The 18,642-nt window shown below is 43.4% G+C and overlaps 3 protein-coding genes across 4 annotated transcripts in view; 1 reads left to right on the top strand and 2 right to left on the bottom strand.

The window, feature by feature from the left end:
• Positions 1-18,642, top strand: part of TMEM116 (transmembrane protein 116) — a 181,490-nt gene that overhangs the window by 155,231 nt on the left and 7,617 nt on the right. The gene's annotated exons all lie outside the window — the stretch shown is intronic.
• LOC113913033 (disintegrin and metalloproteinase domain-containing protein 1a-like) lies at positions 7,555-11,668 on the bottom strand. The gene has a single exon (XM_027576978.2). It carries the CDS (start codon positions 10,826-10,828, stop codon positions 8,132-8,134), a length of 2,697 nt encoding a protein of 898 aa, XP_027432779.2. The 5' UTR covers positions 10,829-11,668; the 3' UTR covers positions 7,555-8,131.
• Positions 15,736-18,642, bottom strand: part of MAPKAPK5 (MAPK activated protein kinase 5) — a 35,610-nt gene continuing 32,703 nt past the window's right edge. The window contains exons 11-14 of one of the 2 annotated variants that reach the window (XM_027575597.2): positions 17,957-18,087; positions 17,570-17,691; positions 16,461-16,565; positions 15,736-16,117 (exon numbers count right to left, since the gene is read on the bottom strand). In XM_027575597.2, coding sequence (XP_027431398.1) covers positions 16,023-16,117; positions 16,461-16,565; positions 17,570-17,691; positions 17,957-18,087 — 453 coding nt within the window. In that variant the 3' untranslated portion in view covers positions 15,736-16,022. The remainder of the gene's footprint in view (positions 16,118-16,460; positions 16,566-17,569; positions 17,692-17,956; positions 18,088-18,642) is intronic. The other variant, XM_027575598.1, reaches the window with a different exon arrangement.

The raw sequence follows: 18,642 nt of genomic DNA, 5'->3' as shown, positions 1-18,642 counted from the left end.
ATTGTCTAATGGGTACAGAGTTTCAGTTTGGGATGATGACAAGTTCTGGAAATGGACGGTGGTGAAGGCAGCACAACAGTGTGAATGTACTTAATGCCACCAAACTGTACACCAAACTGTACACTTAAAAAATGGGTAAGATGGTTAATTTTATGTGATGTATATTTTACTGAGACATGGAAACCGCTGTGTAGGTACAACCCCAATGAAGTAATCAACAGTTTTAGCTCCATAGAAGCCACCCATGTGCCATTGCCAATCACAAATCCTCCTGCTTCAGAGATAGTCATGATCCTGTCTCTTACGAGAACTACTTTCTCACTTTTTAAAAAAATTGTTTTGCTTCCTGAATATGCATCCCGGTGTAATTGTATAATTTTATTTTACTTGTCTCTTAATAACACCGTTGTTGAGATACAGCTCACAGGCCATGATATTCTTTGTTTAAAGAGTCCAGTTCAGGGGCGCCTGGGTGGCTCAGTTGGTTAAGCGTCTGCACATTAAGGACTGCTCAGGTCATGATCCCAGGGTCCTGGGATGGAGCCCCAAGCCGGCTCTCTGCTCAGCGGAGAGCCTGCTTCTCCCTCTCCCTGCCATTCCCCCTGCTTGTACTCTCTCTCTGTCAAATAAATAAATAAGATCTTTAAAAAAATAGAGTCCAGTTCAGTGGTTTATATAGTATGTTGAGAAAATTATACAACCATCACCGCAGTTGATTTTAGAACATCCTCTTCACCCTCTAAAGGAAACCCTCCTATTCATTAGCAGTCCCTCTTCATTCCCCGCCTCCCTGAGCCCCTGGCCATCACTAGTGTACTTTCTAGCTCTAGGACTTTGTCTGTTCCGGGTATTTCATAGCAATGGACTCCTACAAGTTGTCGTCTTCTGTGACTTACTTCACCTTGCGTGTTTTCAAGGATGAGCCATGTTGTAGCATGTGTCACAACTTCATTTCCTTTGGGCCAAATAATAGATTCTTTTTGAATGAAGGAATATGCCATGTTTTATTTTTTCAACCCATCAGTGGATGACCATTTTGGTTGTTTCCACTTTTTGGCTATCGTGAATAACACTGCCGTGGACATTTGAGTACAAGTTTTTGCTTGGACACATGTTTTCATTTCCCTTGGGTAGGTGCTTGGGAGTGGAATTGCTCAGTCATGGGTTAACTCTATGATTAGCCTTTTGAGGAACTGCCCAACTGTTCTCTAGAGCAGCTACGTAATTTTACATTCCTGCCAGGGTGAACGAGGGTTCCAACTGCTCCATATCCTCACTGGCATTCGATACTGCCTGTCTTTTCGATTTTAGCCGGAATCCCGGTGGATCTAAAAGGGTATCTCTTTGTAGTTTTTTTTTTTAATAAGGTGTTTTTTTTTAAAGATTTTATTTATTTATTTGAGAGAGAGAGAATGAGAGATAGAAAGCATGAGAGAGAAGAGGGTCAGAGGGAGAAGCAGACTCCTTGCTGAGCAGGGAGCCCGATGTGGGACTCGATCCCGGGATTCCAGGATCATGACCTGAGCCGAAGGCAGTCGCTTAACCAACTAAGCCACCCAGGCGTCCCTCTCTTTGTCGTTTTGATGTGCACTTTTCTGATAATTCATGATATTGCACATCCTTTCATATTCTTATTGGTCTTTTATTTCTTCTTTGGAGAAATGTCTATTCCCGTCCTGTGCCCTTTTAAAATTGGACGTCTTTTTCTGGTTGAGTTCTAAGAGTGCTTAATATTTTCTGGGTACTAGTCCCCATCAGATATATGATCTGTTAATATTTTCTCCCATCCTGTGGGCTGTCTTTTCACTCTCTCAGTGCTGTGTTTTCTCTCAGAGCAGAGAAGTATTTCATTTTTCCTTCCAATCTTTTTTATTGAGTTGAAACACGTATAGCATAAAGTTTACCATCGTAACCATTTTTAAGTGCACACTTCAGTGGCATTAAATACATTTATAATGTTGTGCCACCGTCACCACTCTCGATCTCCAGGACTCCTTTTCATCTTATAACTGAAACTGTATGGTCATTAAACTGTAAATCCCCATTGCCTGCTTGCCTCCAGCCCCTGGCAACCTCCATTCTACTTTCTGTCTCTAGGATTGTGACTACTCTGGGTGCCTCCTATGAGTGGAATCATACAAGATTTGTCTTTGGGGGACTGGCTTATTTCACTTGGCATAATATCCTCAAGGGTCATCCGTGCTGTGGCACGTGTCAGGATTTCTTTTCTTTCTGAGGGTCAGTAGTGTTTCATTGCAAGTATATACCACATTTTGCTTATCCATTGGTCGTCCATCAGTGGACACTTAGGTTGCTTCCGTGTTTTAGCTATTGTGAATAGTGCTGCTGTGAACATGGACATACAAGCAGCTCTTCAAGACCCTGCTTTCAGTTCTTTGGGGTGTATACCCAGAAGTGGAATTGCCGGGTCATATGGCAAGTCTAGTTTTGATCTTTTGAAGGAACCACGACACCGTATTCTGCAGCGGCTGTACCATTTTACATTTCCACCGGCAGCACACATGGGTTCCAATTTCCTCCATGTCCTCTCCAACACAGGACATCTTATTTTCTGGTTTTTTTTTTTTTTTTTTTTACAGTAGCCATCCTCATGGGTGGGAGGTGGTATCTCACTGTAGTTGTGGCTTGCATTTCCCTCGTGATGAGTGATGTTGAGCATCTTTTTATGTGCTCATAGGCCATTTGTGTATCTTCTTTGCAGAAATGTCTCTTCGAGTCTTTTGCCCATTTTTTGAATCAGGTCGTTTCTTTTGTTGTTGTTGAGTTGTAGGGGTGTTCTCTGTATGTTCTGAATATTAATCCCTTATCAGACAGACACTTGATTTGCAAATATTTTCTCCCATTCTGTGGGTAACCTTTTTACTGTGTCAAGAGTGTTTTTAGATGCAGAAAATTTTTAAAGTTTCGTTAAGTCCATTTTGTCTGTATTTTTGTTACCTGTGTCTTTGGTGTCATGCATCAGAGGGATCTTTGCCAAATCCAGTGCCGTGAAACTTTTCCCTTATGTTTTCTTCTGAGAGTTTTTTAGGGCAAGGCAAGCCCTGTGAAGGGGGATTTTTCTGGGGGACTGCCAGGCGTGAAATTCGTAACAGTTCTATGGCCATGGCGCTTTTGAGGAGGCTCTAAACTGTTCTGCCCATTCCACTAGGTGCTAGGCGACCTGTTTTCACAGCTACCCTAGTTGTTATGGTGTGGTTTCTCAAGGCTAGTGAGGACCTGAGGGAGAGGGATATGGGACTAGGGCAATTAAAACTTCACATAGCTCGCTGCTCTTACCAAGATTCAGCAGTTTTATTGAACAAACAATTTTTTCTGGGTACTAGTCCCCATCAGATATATGATCCACTAGTATTTTCTCTCATAATGTTGTGCCACCGTCGCCACTCTCCTTGACTCTTTTTGCCTGTGTTGTAACTGTTTGTATGGAGGAGGGCATTTCTGGAGGACCTTACTTTAACATTTTGGGAGTGCTTCCCATTCTACCTCTTAACTTCCTGTGAATCCATACAAATGCAGTGTGGCCTCTTTTGTTCCACGTGGTATTTAAGTTTACACTTACTCTTTGGGTGCCACCATAGTTCATTTCCTGCCACATTGTTCTACACTTGTCTTTCTCTGTGTGGATCAGTCCCAACATCATTGTATCATCTGTGAACACAGGGTTCTTTTCTTTTGGAATACTATGAAGAGTACTTCTTATGACCATTATTGTCCAGCAACATGATGCAAAGAAGCAGAAATCTCTAGCTAAGTTATAGGGTACTTGAGAAAATAAAATTTAACTAGAAAATTAAAAGTGTTATTTCAAAGTGGCATGCCACTTTACGTCTCTGAAGCGGTTTAGAGAGCTTCTGCTGTTCCACAGCAATACTTGGCATTTTCAGTTTCGTATAGCCAATCTTGTGGGTGTGTAGCAACATCTCTTTGTGGCTATATCATCTGTATTTCTCTGAATCCCGATGACATTGAACACCCTCACAGATGTTTGTTTGGCTCATCCTTTACATTTTGACTCCAGTAGAATAAGCTTTCATTCCCACCCATCCATCCAAACTGCTCTGCTCCAGGATACCAATGAATAACTCTCCGTTGTCAAATCAAACAATCAACACTCGGTCCTCACCTTGGAGCTACTGGCAACACTTAAAAGATGATCGGAATGTTCTCACTTACCTTTGAAAATAATCACTCTGCTCACTGGGTGGAAAATAGGCTATCGGGAGAGCCAGAGTGGAAGCAGAGAGACCAGTTAGAGACTTCTGCGGTTGGAGAAGAGAAGAGGGAGTTGATGATGGCTTGCAGTGCACTGGAGAGTGGGGGTCGGGGGCGGTGGTGAGAAGAGGTCACATTCTGGATATATGTTGAAGGTAGGGCCAAGAGAATTTGCAGATGGACTGGCTTTGTAGTGTAAGGCTCTTCTAGAAACGCTTTCTTTCTTGGTTTTCAGGACAATGCTCTCTCCTGGTGGTACCCCTACCATACCAGCCACTCCTTCTCCCACTTCTTTCCTGAGTCCTCATCTTATCAACACCTATACATGGAATGCCCTGGAGCTAGGTCCTCACCCAGTCCTCGTATCTGGTCCTTTCTCTAGCTGCTGGCTCTGCTCCCTGGGCAGTGGCAGCCGGTCCCATGGCTTGGATATCATCTCCAGACTGGCAGCTCTCAAGTAGACATCTGACTTCTCTCCTGAATTCCAGACTCAGTCATCTGGCTGCCTAGCTGGCATACCCACGTGGGTGTTTAGTAGGCATCTCAGGCTAAACACGTCCCAACGCCTGCTCTTTCCACACTCATCTGCACCTCAGTGAATGGCAACTCTGTGCTTGCAGTTGCTCAGGGCAGGGCCACTGGAGTCCTCCTTTGCCGCCTTCCTCTTACACTCTACGTCTGCTCTGTCAGCAAATCCTTTGAGCTCTACCTCACAATATACCCAGATTCTAGCCTCTTCTCACCACTACCGCTTCAACCACCCTCCTAAAAGCTTCCAACATCTCCCACTTGGCACGTCACAAGGTCTCTAAGGATTCTCTGCTTATGCAATGGCCCATCGCCCTACCCCTGCCTGCTCTTGGATCATGTGACAGATGGAGTGATCCTTCAGTACTTCTCAGCTCTGGTCACTCCTTTGCTAAAACCCTTCCGTGCTTCCCATCTCCACTGAAATAGAGACATAATTCCTGAGGCACCTGGGTGGCTCAGTTGGTTAAGCGACTGCTTTCAGCTCAGGTCATGATCCTGGAGTCCTGGGATCGAGTCCCACATCGATCAGGGATGTCTGATGATGAGAAGCAGGGAGTCTGCTTCTCCCTCTGACCCTCCCCCCTCTCATGTGCTCTCTCTTTCTCTTTCAAATAAATAAATAAAATCTTTAAAAAAAAAAAAAAGAAACATAATTCCTTACCTATCCTTACCAAGTCTTCATGTGACCTGCCTTCACCCACAGCCCTCAGCTGCCACTCCACAATGCCCACTCTGTCCAGATAATGGTGACCTCCTTGCTGATCTTCAAACATGCCAAGCGTGCTCCCATCTCCGGACCCTTCCACTTAGCCTTCCCTCTCCCTGATTTGCTCTTCCCCTTCTCTGACCACTGGCTTCAAATAGCACTCCACCCTAACATCACCCTTGTTCCCCTTGCACTGCTTCATTCTGTTCCATCGCACATATTACAACCTGGCACATCATGTAGTTACCTTTCTGTTTGTGCCAGGTTTGTAATTTTTTTTCATTTTCATGGGATCATAGACTTTGTCTTATTTTCTACCATGTCCCTAGTACTAGTACACCAGTTCATACATAAGGACTCAACAGTGATGGGATGAATGAATGAAAGGATGAATGAATGAACGAATGAGGAGAGGTGGAATGTGTCAGCTTCACTGTCAAATTAGGCTTCTGTAAAAAGCACCAAGGTTGGACAGCATCCTTCAAATGTGCCTGTCGGCCTGTCCTGAGCCATTTGCACATTAAGGACTAAGGATACAGTCAGAAGAGAGAGAAAGCTAGAATCCTTGACTTAGGATCCAAGCGGCAGGATTGCCTTTAATGCCACCATGGTCTTGAAAGGGGCTCTAAGGAAAGGAAGAAAGTCCTTACCAGTCTTACCCGTAACTGGGCCCAAGGTAGTGATTGCCACGTCAACCAAATCTTACTCCTCCTCACATCCAGAGATTTTCAGTTTAGTAGGGGAAGTAGAATGTGTTTGCAAAGGACCGTATATATGATAGGTCCGAATGCCATAGGCATAAAGGAAGTGCAGTATTGTGACTCGGTAGCGGTAGATCTTACCATTGCTGAACAACATACGATTCATACAATCGTAGATACATCGACACAGTTGAGTTTAGATCTCAGTGTTGATCTGAGCACCCGCTGTATGCCAAGAAGTGCACTCAGTACCGGCACACACGTCACCTAACTTAATCTCTCAACCATTCTGTGAGAGGCATCCTTTGTGTGGCCATCTTACTGAAGCAGAAACCTAGGCCTGAGGAAGTGAAGGCCGATGTCTAAGACCAATCAGCCGGAAAGTAGCACCTGGGATTTAGGGACAGGGAAGATGAAAGCCCCCTGAACCAGAAGAAAGGTGACTCTCTTCTTTTTTAAAAAGGTTATTTGTTTACTCTCAGAAAATCCTTTCTGGCTGGATTTGTTAGGCTAGGAGAACACAAGACTCCAAGCTTACACAGCTCTCATGCTCTTAGCATCCAAGGAGAAGAAAAGAGCTCTCACGGTGCTTAGGAAAGGTAGCCTACTGTTTTGTCTTATGCTTGAGTTGTTTTGTAAAACACCACTAGACATTGACATGGGTCATAAAAGCAGCTAACGTGACGATAAAGATGATTAAAGATTGTGTCTGTTTTGGGTGCCTGGGTGGCTCAGTTGGTTAAGCGACTGCCTTTGGCTCAGGTCATGATCCTGGAGTCCCGAGATCGAGTCCCATATCGGGCTCCCTGCTCAACGGGGAGTCTGCTTCTCCCCTGACCCTCTTCCCTCTTGTGCTCTCTGTTTCTCATTCTCTCTCTCTCAAATAAGTAAAATCTTTAAGAAAAAAAAAGATTGTGTCTGTTTTGGAAAAATATCATGAATAAAAGGAATAGTTTTTTTTTAGGCACATTGTTACATAAAATGTAAATACTGCAATAGAGACTCTGAATAGTTGGGGGATTTGATCTACTGGTATCATTTTGTTGCAACAGATTTATAAATAGATTTATATACTGTCTGTAGGCTTTCCTTAAACCATGACAGATCAGTTACCTCAAAGTTTATGTATTGTTACCTGTACTTTGAGAGGTTCCCATGAATTGTCAGTAGATAAAATATCAACTTTAATATAGAAATTAAGAAACCAGGAGAATAAGCAAAACTCAAACATGAATTCAACACTGTGTATGTGTCCACTGGCCTCAGGTGTCCACCCTGCCCCATTCCACTGGATCCCTGAATCAGATGCAGCCTCTTCCAGACAGCCCCAATATATAAAGACCCCCAATTACTAGGCTGCATCGAGGCTGAAGTAATGTTTCATCCAAAAATTGCCTTTATTTAATTTAAATTACCTCTGTTTCATGAACGGAAACTGTCATGGTAAATTAGAGTACTCAGTAGATATCGTTCCTAAAATAATGCATTGATGTGACTTGTGTGAATAATCCCAGGATAGTAATAATATAGATACAGATAATACAATTGGGTGAAACGAGGTAGATGGAAGATGGTATTCCCTGACAGATCATTTTAGCTCAGAAATTGAACCAAGTGATACAGGATATTGATGCAATGATCCATGAGAAGACCTTAAATAAAATTTTTTCATGAAATGGGCAAAGGCAATACTACAGAATATTTTGTATATGATTTCATGTATCGATGTATAACCAAATTGCTAAAGTAAATATTGAAAGCTGGTTTCCTCCTCCCAGATTACTATGTTTCTCTAGACTACATAGTCCATTTAGAGCCACTGGATCCATCATTTCTCACTTCACCTTTGCCTCTATGAGCCTCTCATTCCCACTCAGTGCTTGAGGTATTTGATGTATTTGGCTTCTTCTCCACTATTCTTCTGCCTTCGGTTACTCCTTAGTCCTTCACCTGCTACCTCTTATGGTGCAGGCGCTCCTGGGACTTCTGGTGGTGGGGCCTCCGCGGGCGGTGGGGCCTCCGGGGGCGGGGGGGCCTCCGGGGCCGGGGGGGCCTCCGGGGCCGGGGGGGCCTCGGGGGGCGGGGGGGCCTCGGAGGGTGGGGCTTCCGGTTGTTGAGGGGCCTGCTGTGGTTGAGGAGCCTCCTGGGGTAGCGGCTCCTCCTGCGGTGGAGGGGCCTCCAGCGGTGGGGGCTCCTCCTGTGGTTGGGGGGCTTCCTTTGGAGTCTCCTCTGGACCCATCTCTGAAATATCCGCGGGTTTATTTCCTAAGTCCTGTGTGTCCTCAGTAGTCTCTGTGGTCTCTGAGGTCTCCTCTGAGGAGCCTCCTGGCGTCTCTATTGACTCAATTCCAGCCCTAAGGCTAATGGCAAGTATTAAAATCAACAATAATAGTAAAAGAAATGCGGGGAGTATGAAAATTGCCTTGCCAATAATGTCCATTTCATTCTTACGTTTAGTAATAATGCCACTTCCTCCTGCACTTAGATTTTCATTAGGTGATTTGCCGGGGGCACCACTGTCCACACTACCCCCATTTCCTGGAGCTTTGCAGTCAGGGGGGGCATAGCCCTCCTCACAATGGCAGTGCCTTAAATCATTGCAAACTCCTCTCCCATTACACATTTCTTTTGGTTCACAGTCATACTTGAACACAGCACGATCAATGCAGGAGTAATTCACGCAGACTTTGTGTGGGGCACAAAGGGTGCCAGTGTCCACATCTCCGTCATCAGGGATATCAGTATCATTATAGGCATCCATGCTCCAGCAGAAGTCTTTTTCATGAGGGACCTGGATCAATGTATGGTGGTGTTTGATTGCTGGTATCTGTCTAATATTTGTACATACAAGTTTCCCACAAAATATATTCTCATCAAAACACTTAACATATTTTGAACTAGGTGAGGCCCCAAAGCCACAGTTTCCAAACCGGGTCCCTTTGGTGTTCATAGAAATATAACAGTTTTCTGGGGCTGACCTTGCAGGGAACCCATATATATCCATGCACTGAGTATCAGGGTTCTTACACCGGCCCATAAAACAATAGTGAATTATATCACACGATGTACCATCTTGCTTATAGTGGTCTCTGGGGCATTCTCTAGAAGTACCATCACAATACTCTGGGAGGTCACACTCTCCAAAAGCAGAACGACACATGAAGCCCTTATGTCTCAACTGGCAATTAAAACAGCATAGTCCATCACTACACTGTGCATGCTCCTTCAGCCTACATGTTTGGTCACAGCATGGGTTATTACCACAGTCAGGTCCACAGTCACACTCCTCATTGTAGTCCAACACACCATTCCCACACGTGGCTTGCCTACGCAGGCGACCTTTGGGCCGAGGCTTGTTAAATAGGCAGGCCCCTTTGTGTTCCCGCAGGAACTGATAGAAGTGGTCAGAGCTGCAGTTGCTGAAGCCACTGTCTTTAGTGATATTTTCATGCATGAGGCAAAAGCGTTTATCTTTACAAATGCAGGCCGAGTGGTCGTGCTGAATACCCAAGTTGTGCCCAAGCTCATGGACCATGAGCGCTGCAAACAGGAGGACATCTTCATGATGGAAGGCTTCAACAGCTGCTGCAAAGCCTCTTGAACAGGCACCATTGAGAAATGCCTGTCCCACGTCCTCTTCAGGATGATGTCCCACGATCATGTGGGCAACATCGTGCTTCACACGATGGAGGAGCTGCTCCTGTCTCCAGCTATTGAAATTCCTGAGTGTAACTCGCAAGTCCGCTGGGACTTCTATGAGGTCCCCCTCGGTCCAAATCTCCATTCCAGCCAGCACCACCTCGGTGTTTATTTCCCGACTGAAGATGTTGGCCAGAGCAGTGATGTCCATTACTCTCTGGACTGTCTCATTGACGTTACTGCCCCACATTTGGAACCGCTGGTTGTTGACCACGACAAACATCTCCACATACTTGGTGTGTGACCAAAAGGAGGACAGTGCCTGTAGACTTCGAGGCTTCCTGCTCCCTTGTTGCCGGCTGGTGGACACCACTTGGCTGCCTTTGGAGGTGACACTACAGGAGACTCGAGCTTGGTGTGCCATGGTGTACAGTACATGTTCAAACCGTTTTGAAGTGTCCATGGGCTCAATGCCATAGGGTTTCCCCTCCTTAATCAGGATGCCCCTGAGGCCTGAACAGGTGTTGAGGGAAACAAAAGAACCTGGGACTCCTTCTATGTAGCCTTCATAGTGACAGTCATGCGAGATGAAAGGCGTTTCTTGCCCCAGGACACCATTGTGGTAGCTGAAGACTGGGAAGTTATTCACAAAATAGTCTCTCTTCACCTTCAGGTGAATCACCTGTTTCTGGCCCTGCATTAATAGCATATAGGATGCCTTTTCCCCTGGGTCTTCCCTTCCCTTGACTGTCAGACCCTTGGGGATGACTGTTTCATAAGAAGAGTAATATACAGATCCAGGGTCACAGTACATGCTTGGCAGGAAAATCACCAACAGCAACACAATCCCCAACCTGACACATGAAGATTCTGGCACTGGTCCCAGCCTGAAGTCCCTCTTTTGCCGAGCCCAAGTCTGAAACGTTGTCTTACCCTCTTTCAAGGCCCCTTGGTTTTTCCATAGCGAAGGCAGTGTAAAGGCAGGGTGTCTCGAAGAGGCTACCATTGACATGGCCATTGTGAATCAGTTGATGCTGCGTGGCCTATGTCCCACAGCAACAGCTATCCCTGGCATGGTGAGACTCAGGGAGTCAGGTATTAGCCCCAGATCTAGGCTGGCTCCCTAAGGGGTTGCTGCTGTGCAGCTCTTGAGTAATACAGACTTTGGGGCTGTATTTCTATTAGCTCTTGGCCTTTGGTAGTTCCCTTACCATATGACTTCTTCCAACAGCAGAAGCTCTAATGTTCCTTGGCTAAGTTCCCTTTACCTTCACAGATATGCCCCGTAGGCGGACTGTAATGATTCAAACAATACTATAACTCATAATTTGCCTAAATTATCCTTATTCTCAGCCCAGGCCACACTACTCCTGATATCCGTTAATCTGCTCATTCTTTGAAACTCAACATTCTGGCAGGAGGTAGGGGGAGGGGACAGGGATTCTTTGGGGATCTCTGAGCAGGACGTTCTCTGTGCCCACTACCTCCTTTCCTCATTTCCATAATTTTCAGGATACTGTTTCTCAGCCCAACCCTCCTTTGTCAGCCTTTGTTCATGAGATGAGTTTAGACATTTTCTATCTGTATGTAAACATAATTTTTCCCTACTATGAAGTTTTCCTAATGCACATATCAAGTGATAAATGAAATAAAGCTTAGTTTTACCATGGAAGTATACAAGTGACTAGGATCATCATTCAATTCCTCCCAACTGCCCCAACATAAAAACAAACTCTGATTAGGTATCTAGTTACCATTTCATCAAGAAAATAAAAAATGGGGGTGCCTGGGTGGCTCAGTCGTTAAGCGTCTGCCTTCAGCTCAGGTCATGATCCCAGAGTCCTGGGATCAAGCCCCGTATCGGGCTCCCTGCTCAGCAGGAAGCCTGCTTCTCCCTCTCCCACTCCCCCTGCTTGTGTTCCCTCTCTTGCTGTCTCTGTCAAATAAATAAATAAAATCTTTAAAAAAAATTACTATAAAAAAGAAAATAAAAAATGGACTGTATAATATTTTTTTAAAGATTTCTTCACTCTTGTAACTAAAATTGAACTGTAATGTCTGAATAAGTCTTTGGATTTGGTTTTGTGTCAATTTCCTGGTGTATTTAGCAGTAATTTTAAAGGGGAAAAAAAAAACATTATCCACTTTCCTTGCACAGTTATTCTCCCATACATTCTATGATGAACTAAAAAATAAGACTGTACATCTTTTATCTTGCATAAAAGTAATTTTATATCATGTAAAATATTTACAATATAAAACCTTTAAAATAAAGGATATGACTATAAGTAACACTAAAAAATGGGGATACACCCTATCTAATTCAAAAAGGAATGGTACAGGGGCATCTGGGTGGCTCAGTCGGTTGAACCTCCTGACTCCTGGTTTTGGCTCAGGTCATGATCTCAGGGTTGTGAGATCAAGCCCTGCGTCAGGCTCTGTGCTCAGTGAGGAGACCACTTGAGATTCTCTCTCTCCCTCTGCTTCTGCCCCTCCGCCCACTCACACTTGCTCTGAGCATCAAATAAATTAATTAAAAAAAAAAGGAATGGTTCAGTACCACAAGTTCTCAGCTATGAGCAGGAGAGCAGATCAACTCAATAATATTTAATTCCTAATACAGATTTTAAAATTTATCATTAGCATCTGGCAATAGAACTTGTACTGTCATATCACAAATCCATTAAAAAATTTATAGCAAAAAAGGTAAAATAATTTCTAGCTAGATTTCTTCTTGTATTTTATATAAGAGGAGAAAGCCTCTCAAAATTATATAATTTGAAAATTATCACAGATTTAAGGTATTTCCCTTATTTTAACCACAAACAGGCAGGGCAAATCAGGTTAAGTCATTTTGTAGGATAAAATAAATCAATAATGAAAGAACACTTCTATTTTTTAAATAAATAAAAATATAACTAAGTATATCCAATTTTCCAATTCTCGAAACACATTTTCTTCAAAATACACATGCACATAAGCGTTCACAAACAAAATCTGATTTGTATCATTTAAACTCTTTAACCAGTAATTCCTTCAATTTGTTCTTACATGAATACAACAAGCTCTTTTTTAAAAAGCTGTCCTATCTTTTTAATTATTTTTCATTTCTTAAGTAAGCTCTACGCCTATTATGGGGTTTGAACTCATAACCCTGACATCAAGAGTCGCAGGCTCCACCGGCTGAGCCAGCCAGGTGCCCCTAAAAAGCGTATCTATTTTTAGCTTTGAAGAGCTAAAAAGTGGGGTGCCTGCATGGCTCAGTTTGTTAAGCATCTGACTCTTGATTTCTGCTCAGGTCATGATCTCAGGGTCATGGGATTCAGCCCTGTGTCGGGCTCAGCACAGAGTCTGCTTGTCCCTCTCCCTCTGCTCTTCTCCCTGCTTGCACTCTCTCTCTCGAATAAATAAAATCTTTAAAAAAAACAAAAACTAAACTAAAAATCTATCCTATGTTTCAAACAGTAAATTTCTGACAGGTATTCTCCTATGCTCATACAATATATTAAAACCATGAAGATACACAAATTGTTTTACATCAAGCAGATCTGTAACTATGTGAAGTTGATAGGCAACTGAGTGGTAAGTAATGGCTTTAAACAGAGGGTTAGCAAATCATGTGGGAAAACTGGAGACTCTAACTTCCTGCCTACAAGAACTGTTCTTACAATGTGAACCTCCTGCAGGTACAGGCATTTAGAGTCTGGAAAAGATGAGGATGATTTTGTCTCACTTCCAGTTACATGCGGAATTTGCCCTATCAGTCAACCTGACTGGCATGTCAAAGCAGAATTTGCTACTAGCCTACAAACTCCAAATAAAACTCCACTTGGAAGACCAAACAGTGCTGAGTCCTTTGGGAACTACTGTTTTGTCAAGAATCCAGAGTAGGACCCGCTTTTCTATGACAACAACTGGACCATCCTCCAGGGCATTCACAAACTTCCAGCATGGTACTCTCGTATGGACATATCTGGACATAGCGTTTATTTTGGGGGCTAGATTAATTCAGTCTGGTAAGACTAAGACATGGGCAACTGCTGCTTTGAGTTAAAGGAAGCACTATTTTTGTTTTGTTTTGTTTTTAAAGATTTTATTTGACAGAGAGACAGCAAGAGAGGGAACACAAGCAGGGGGAGTGGGAGAGGGAGAAGCAGGCTTCCCACTGAGCAGGGAGCCCGATGTGGGGCTCCATCCCAGGACCCCGGGATCATGACCTGAGCCGAAGGCAGACGCTTAACGACTGAGCCACCCAGGTGCCCAGGAAGCACTATTTTGGATGTCCTTCTAGATCATGCCTAAGATTCACCACACACAAAGGAAAAAAATCATCCTGAGCCTTTGGAAGACACCTAAGTAACAAACTGAGAAGAGAATGGTAGACTGGGCATACCAGAAGTTTCCTCTGAAGAAAAAGAGTAACAAAGCAGCCTTCCTCTCTCCAGCCAATACCTCTGCCTGCATTTCACTAAAACACAATAATTTGATTCAACACTTAATTCAACTCTCAGCTAAGTCTTCTGGTCAGTAAATAAGAAAATCCATTGTTTTCCTCTGCTGCCTAACTCTTAGATTTTGCCATTTAAAGGTATCGAATTCTCAGGGCCCCTGGGTGGCTCAGTCGGTTAAGCATCTGCCTCCGGCTCAGGTCATGATTCCAGGGTCCTGGGATCAAGCCTGGCATCAGGCTCCCTGCTCAGCGGGAAGCCTGCTTCTCCCTCTGCCCCTCCCCCTGCTCATGCTCCCTCTTCCTCTCTCTCTCAAATAAATAAAATCTTAAAAAAAAAAAAAAGTATTGAATTCTCCTTACACAGTATCCATTTACAAGTTATTCATCACCTAAGATTAGGGAGCCTTACCTCAAAAAATATCTATTACCTAATGTAATAAGGTAATTCTTACAAAATACTTTGTGTTTTTATCCCACATTTCCAGTCAGTCACATACATATGGGGCATACTAACCAAATGTCATCCTGAAGACATGCTAAGCAAAGTGGAAGAGTTACAAAGTAAGTGAGCTCTGTGAGATCAATTTTGATTGAAGAGAATGTGATGGGATGAAAGTGAAGAACTGTGCCTACAGACTGTCTTCCTCTGCTCTGTAAATTGGAATTCACCTGCTAGCCCTTCTATTTACCAACACAGGCATCCACCAAAAACTGCTACAATAAGTAAACAAATAAATAAAAATGGTTTATGGAAGCCCATGTGCACAACAGAAAACTAAAAAAGCATCCAGCCTTATTTTCTATTCAAACAGCTGATCTCTGGGCCAAAACCACCCTTCCTGAAAATGAAGGGTACTGAACAAAATAAATGTAGCCTGGAGATGCCAACATTAAGCGCAGGCCAAAACATTTGACAGTAAAACGGCAGCTTTCAGAGAAAAAAACTGGACCACCTTAGTTGTTAACCCAATAGTTCAGTTTACATGATATGTGACTTTCTCAGAAAAATCATCCAATAAAAAGAGCCAGGAGAACAGAGAAAAAGATGAAAAAGCAACAGAGCTTGGTGAGGCCTGCGGGGAAGGGGAGAGGACTGAGCGGGACCTCAGATGAACAGAATGAAGCTCTGATCCTACATGAAAAGAATAAACTCAAAATCCCATTAGATTTAAGAAACACACCAATACCTTTTAAAAGAATGGCAAAAAAATGTTACTACTTTTCTCGAAATAATCAGGGACAAGAAAAATGAGGACTCAGATCCCTGCCTCCTCCATCATGGGAGTTGGCATCCTGTGGGTTCCAGCAGGCAGTCTGCAGTATGGATCCACAAAAATTTTTTGGCACCAGAGGTAAATCTACCAATCGTGCAGAAAGCAAATACACATGGCAAGTGAAACCAGATTCCACAGTACTCGATTCACCTGTTTACTAAACAGGTCAGTATAGTCGGTCCTTTGTCTACCATTGGCAAATGGTTTTTGTACACTTTATTACAAATAAAACAATCTTGTTTGACGATACCATCTGTCATCTTACAAACATATGAGAAAACAGTCCTAGAGTAATAGTATATCTCTAGGAACTGAGCTTTTCTTAAAAACAAACAAATGAACTATACTATGAATAAGTCCTGTATCTAAATCTATACAGCATCTTAATGTGGAAATGAAATTATGATTTATTAATTTACATAAAAATTACTTTATACATTAAAGAATAATTTTTCAAATTGTTAAAAAAACGAAGTCTGAAGCTGTCATTATTGGGATTCATGGGACATGGTTTGCTCTTCTATCACTTGCTTCACAATTTCTGCCAGTTTTAGTCGATCTACTTTATCTGTGAATCCACGACCTGAAATGCAAAAAAGGAAAAAGTCAGTCTCCAAACGTGTAGAGGTGAGATTCTTGACAGGGACCCAATAAGGTACCCATATGGTGTACGACAGGGGCTCTGCAGGGTTGAATCGACAGCACATAGTTTATCTGAATTCTGTGAAACAAGTGAAAGGCCAGATGTCCAGATATGCCTGTGCAGTTAATGTAGGAATAACCCCCGTCCCATAATACCCCATAATACCCCACTCACTCTCTAGCCTCACTTCACTTCAAAACAGCCCCAGCTCAGCCCCCAGAGATCCTCCATGTTCTACACATAATCACTGCATCCATGGAGAAAGGAAGAATTATTTTCCTACCATTCCAGCTGAAGCTTTGCAGAGTATCTCTTAGGAGTTTGCATTCCCGGTTATACTTCCAAGCCTCCTGCATTACTTCATTCAACTTTTCATCTTCATTCTCTCCTATTGATAAAGATGAAGAAGTTGTGTTTTCCAGTGGCATCATGGGATTTTAAGTGTCAGAGATGGAAGGACACAATCTCCAACTTATTGAGAAGTGATGAGTAAAGGTGCAAACTTTTGACACTGCTGTTACTAGCAGTCCCTACATTACATATAGGCCGCTTCTGGGCTTTGCACTCTTCTACTCTGACAACCTCACACAAATCCTCTGATGTCCCCGGGGTCTCAGCACTAGGGTATGGGAAGTAGACAGAGTCAGACTCTGCGGCTGAGCAAAAACACATGATTAATCTAAGAGACCAAGAGAAGAAGGGAGAACAAGGCTGAGTGGACCACCTTCTTTCTCCTAAGCTCATTTCTTACTTTGGAAGCTATCTAAGTACACTGAATTCTCTGAAAACCTAAGGAAGTTAGACAGTTTTCAGGCTTCCTACTTCAGGCATCTCCTTCATCTGCTCTGCTTCAAGAGCCCATTACACCCCACTGAGTAAAGAGAGACTATACTAAAAGAAAGCTCTCACTCAAAAGGAGACACGTACAAGTCACACTCTGGCCATGATACACAGAGCAGCAGGGACCACTTCTGAACTTCTGGGAGGTACTCTCTTTATATTCACAAGTGAATGATAGCCTTGCACTTTAAAGGCTCTGGAAATGTTTTCTGACCTTCACAAGCTGATCGTGACCCTGTCCACATTTTTCATTCTTCATCTTCTGTCCTGTGCCCTCGTTAACAAACTAAGAAAACACAAAATTGCATGCTGCACCAGACACTGGTAATTAGACCTCAACTAGCAGTTTCACAGAAAACCAAAGGAGGGGCAGAACTTACCACCTTTCTGAGTTCCCACTGCCCTCTCTTTTCAATGGGCACAGAATAATTTATATAATGTACTTATTTTCTTGTAACACAAAGATGAGAAAGACCACCTCATATTAAACTGCTCCTTCGATCATGTGCACGCACGCACACACACACGCGGAACATTCATAAATGGCGTGACCTTTACCAGCCTGGGGGAGAATACATTGAGCAATCACATCTCGGAGCTTTTCCAAGGCAACATTTGAATCCTCGGCTCCATTCTCACGGTCATGGATATAAACACCGTCCTTTGGCTTGGTGCTTTAAAAGTTTGGAAGAGAGGGAATAACAAGGTGAAACCTCAGAAACCAACTCTCCACAGAAGTTAACTCTAAACATAAGGCAGCACATTTTTCAGATAAATAATTAACTATAGAGTGTCTCCAACTTCTGATGCTATTTAAAGGGCTTATCCTTTCCACCATCTTAAGAGGCAGCAAAAAGGCAAACCCCTGGCTAACCTTTCAGAACCCTGCACTCAGCCATACCAGCCATGGAGGAAAATCCACAGAATAAGCTCAGTTACCCGAGTAATTTCCTCTTCCTCAGAATGGGGTTGTTCACAGAGTGCAGGGGTTTGAGGCTGACTTTCAGATCCTGGATTCTCATGTTGGCCAACTGTTCCGCGTGAGCCTGCTGGATTCCTGCAACCACCGCCTGAATGTAAACACTATCATCAGTTTTCACACTCACTTCAGGGCACCTAAAAAGCTAATCTAAGAAACTGAAGGAGAAGCTCCAAGAACTAAGAAGGCAATTTCACTGTTATGCTGGCAGGACACAAATTTTGATAAGTCAGAACATTCTTCATGGATCAGCAAGCCCAAGGAATACCAGGCAAACCAAGGGCCATACAACAGCTAGCCCTTCCTCCCTGCACAGGGACAGAAATGCAAGTAAGAAATACTAAAAAGAGTCATGTTCACAGTCATTGGCAAGAGCAAGTGTAAAGAGAGGCATTCATGTACATCAGGGAAAAGGCTGGTAAGCTGCTGACCAAGAAGCCTCCCACAGTGGCATTTATTCACTGCCCCCATGGTGTGGACAGTACTTCAGCCCCGATGGCTCAGAACCCCAAGCACTTCACATGGTAAGCGGGTAGATCTCAGGAACTCATCTACAAGTCAATTAATTTACAATGAGAAATAATTGTCATGGAGTCTAGAACTTTTGAAGCCTGTGTCTTTATGACCAGTGCGAGCTCTTACTATG

The sequence above is a fragment of the Zalophus californianus genome, chromosome 14, assembly GCF_009762305.2.
Source record: "Zalophus californianus isolate mZalCal1 chromosome 14, mZalCal1.pri.v2, whole genome shotgun sequence".
Taxonomy (NCBI): domain Eukaryota; kingdom Metazoa; phylum Chordata; class Mammalia; order Carnivora; family Otariidae; genus Zalophus; species Zalophus californianus.
Note: the sequence above shows the minus strand (reverse complement) of the source record. Positions and strands in the feature narration are given on the sequence as shown.

What these genes read in the sequence shown, in the direction of transcription:
- LOC113913033 (XM_027576978.2), bottom strand. Translation starts at nt 10,828, where the DNA reads ATGGCCATGTCAATGGTAGCCTCTTCGAGACACCCTGCCTTTACACTG.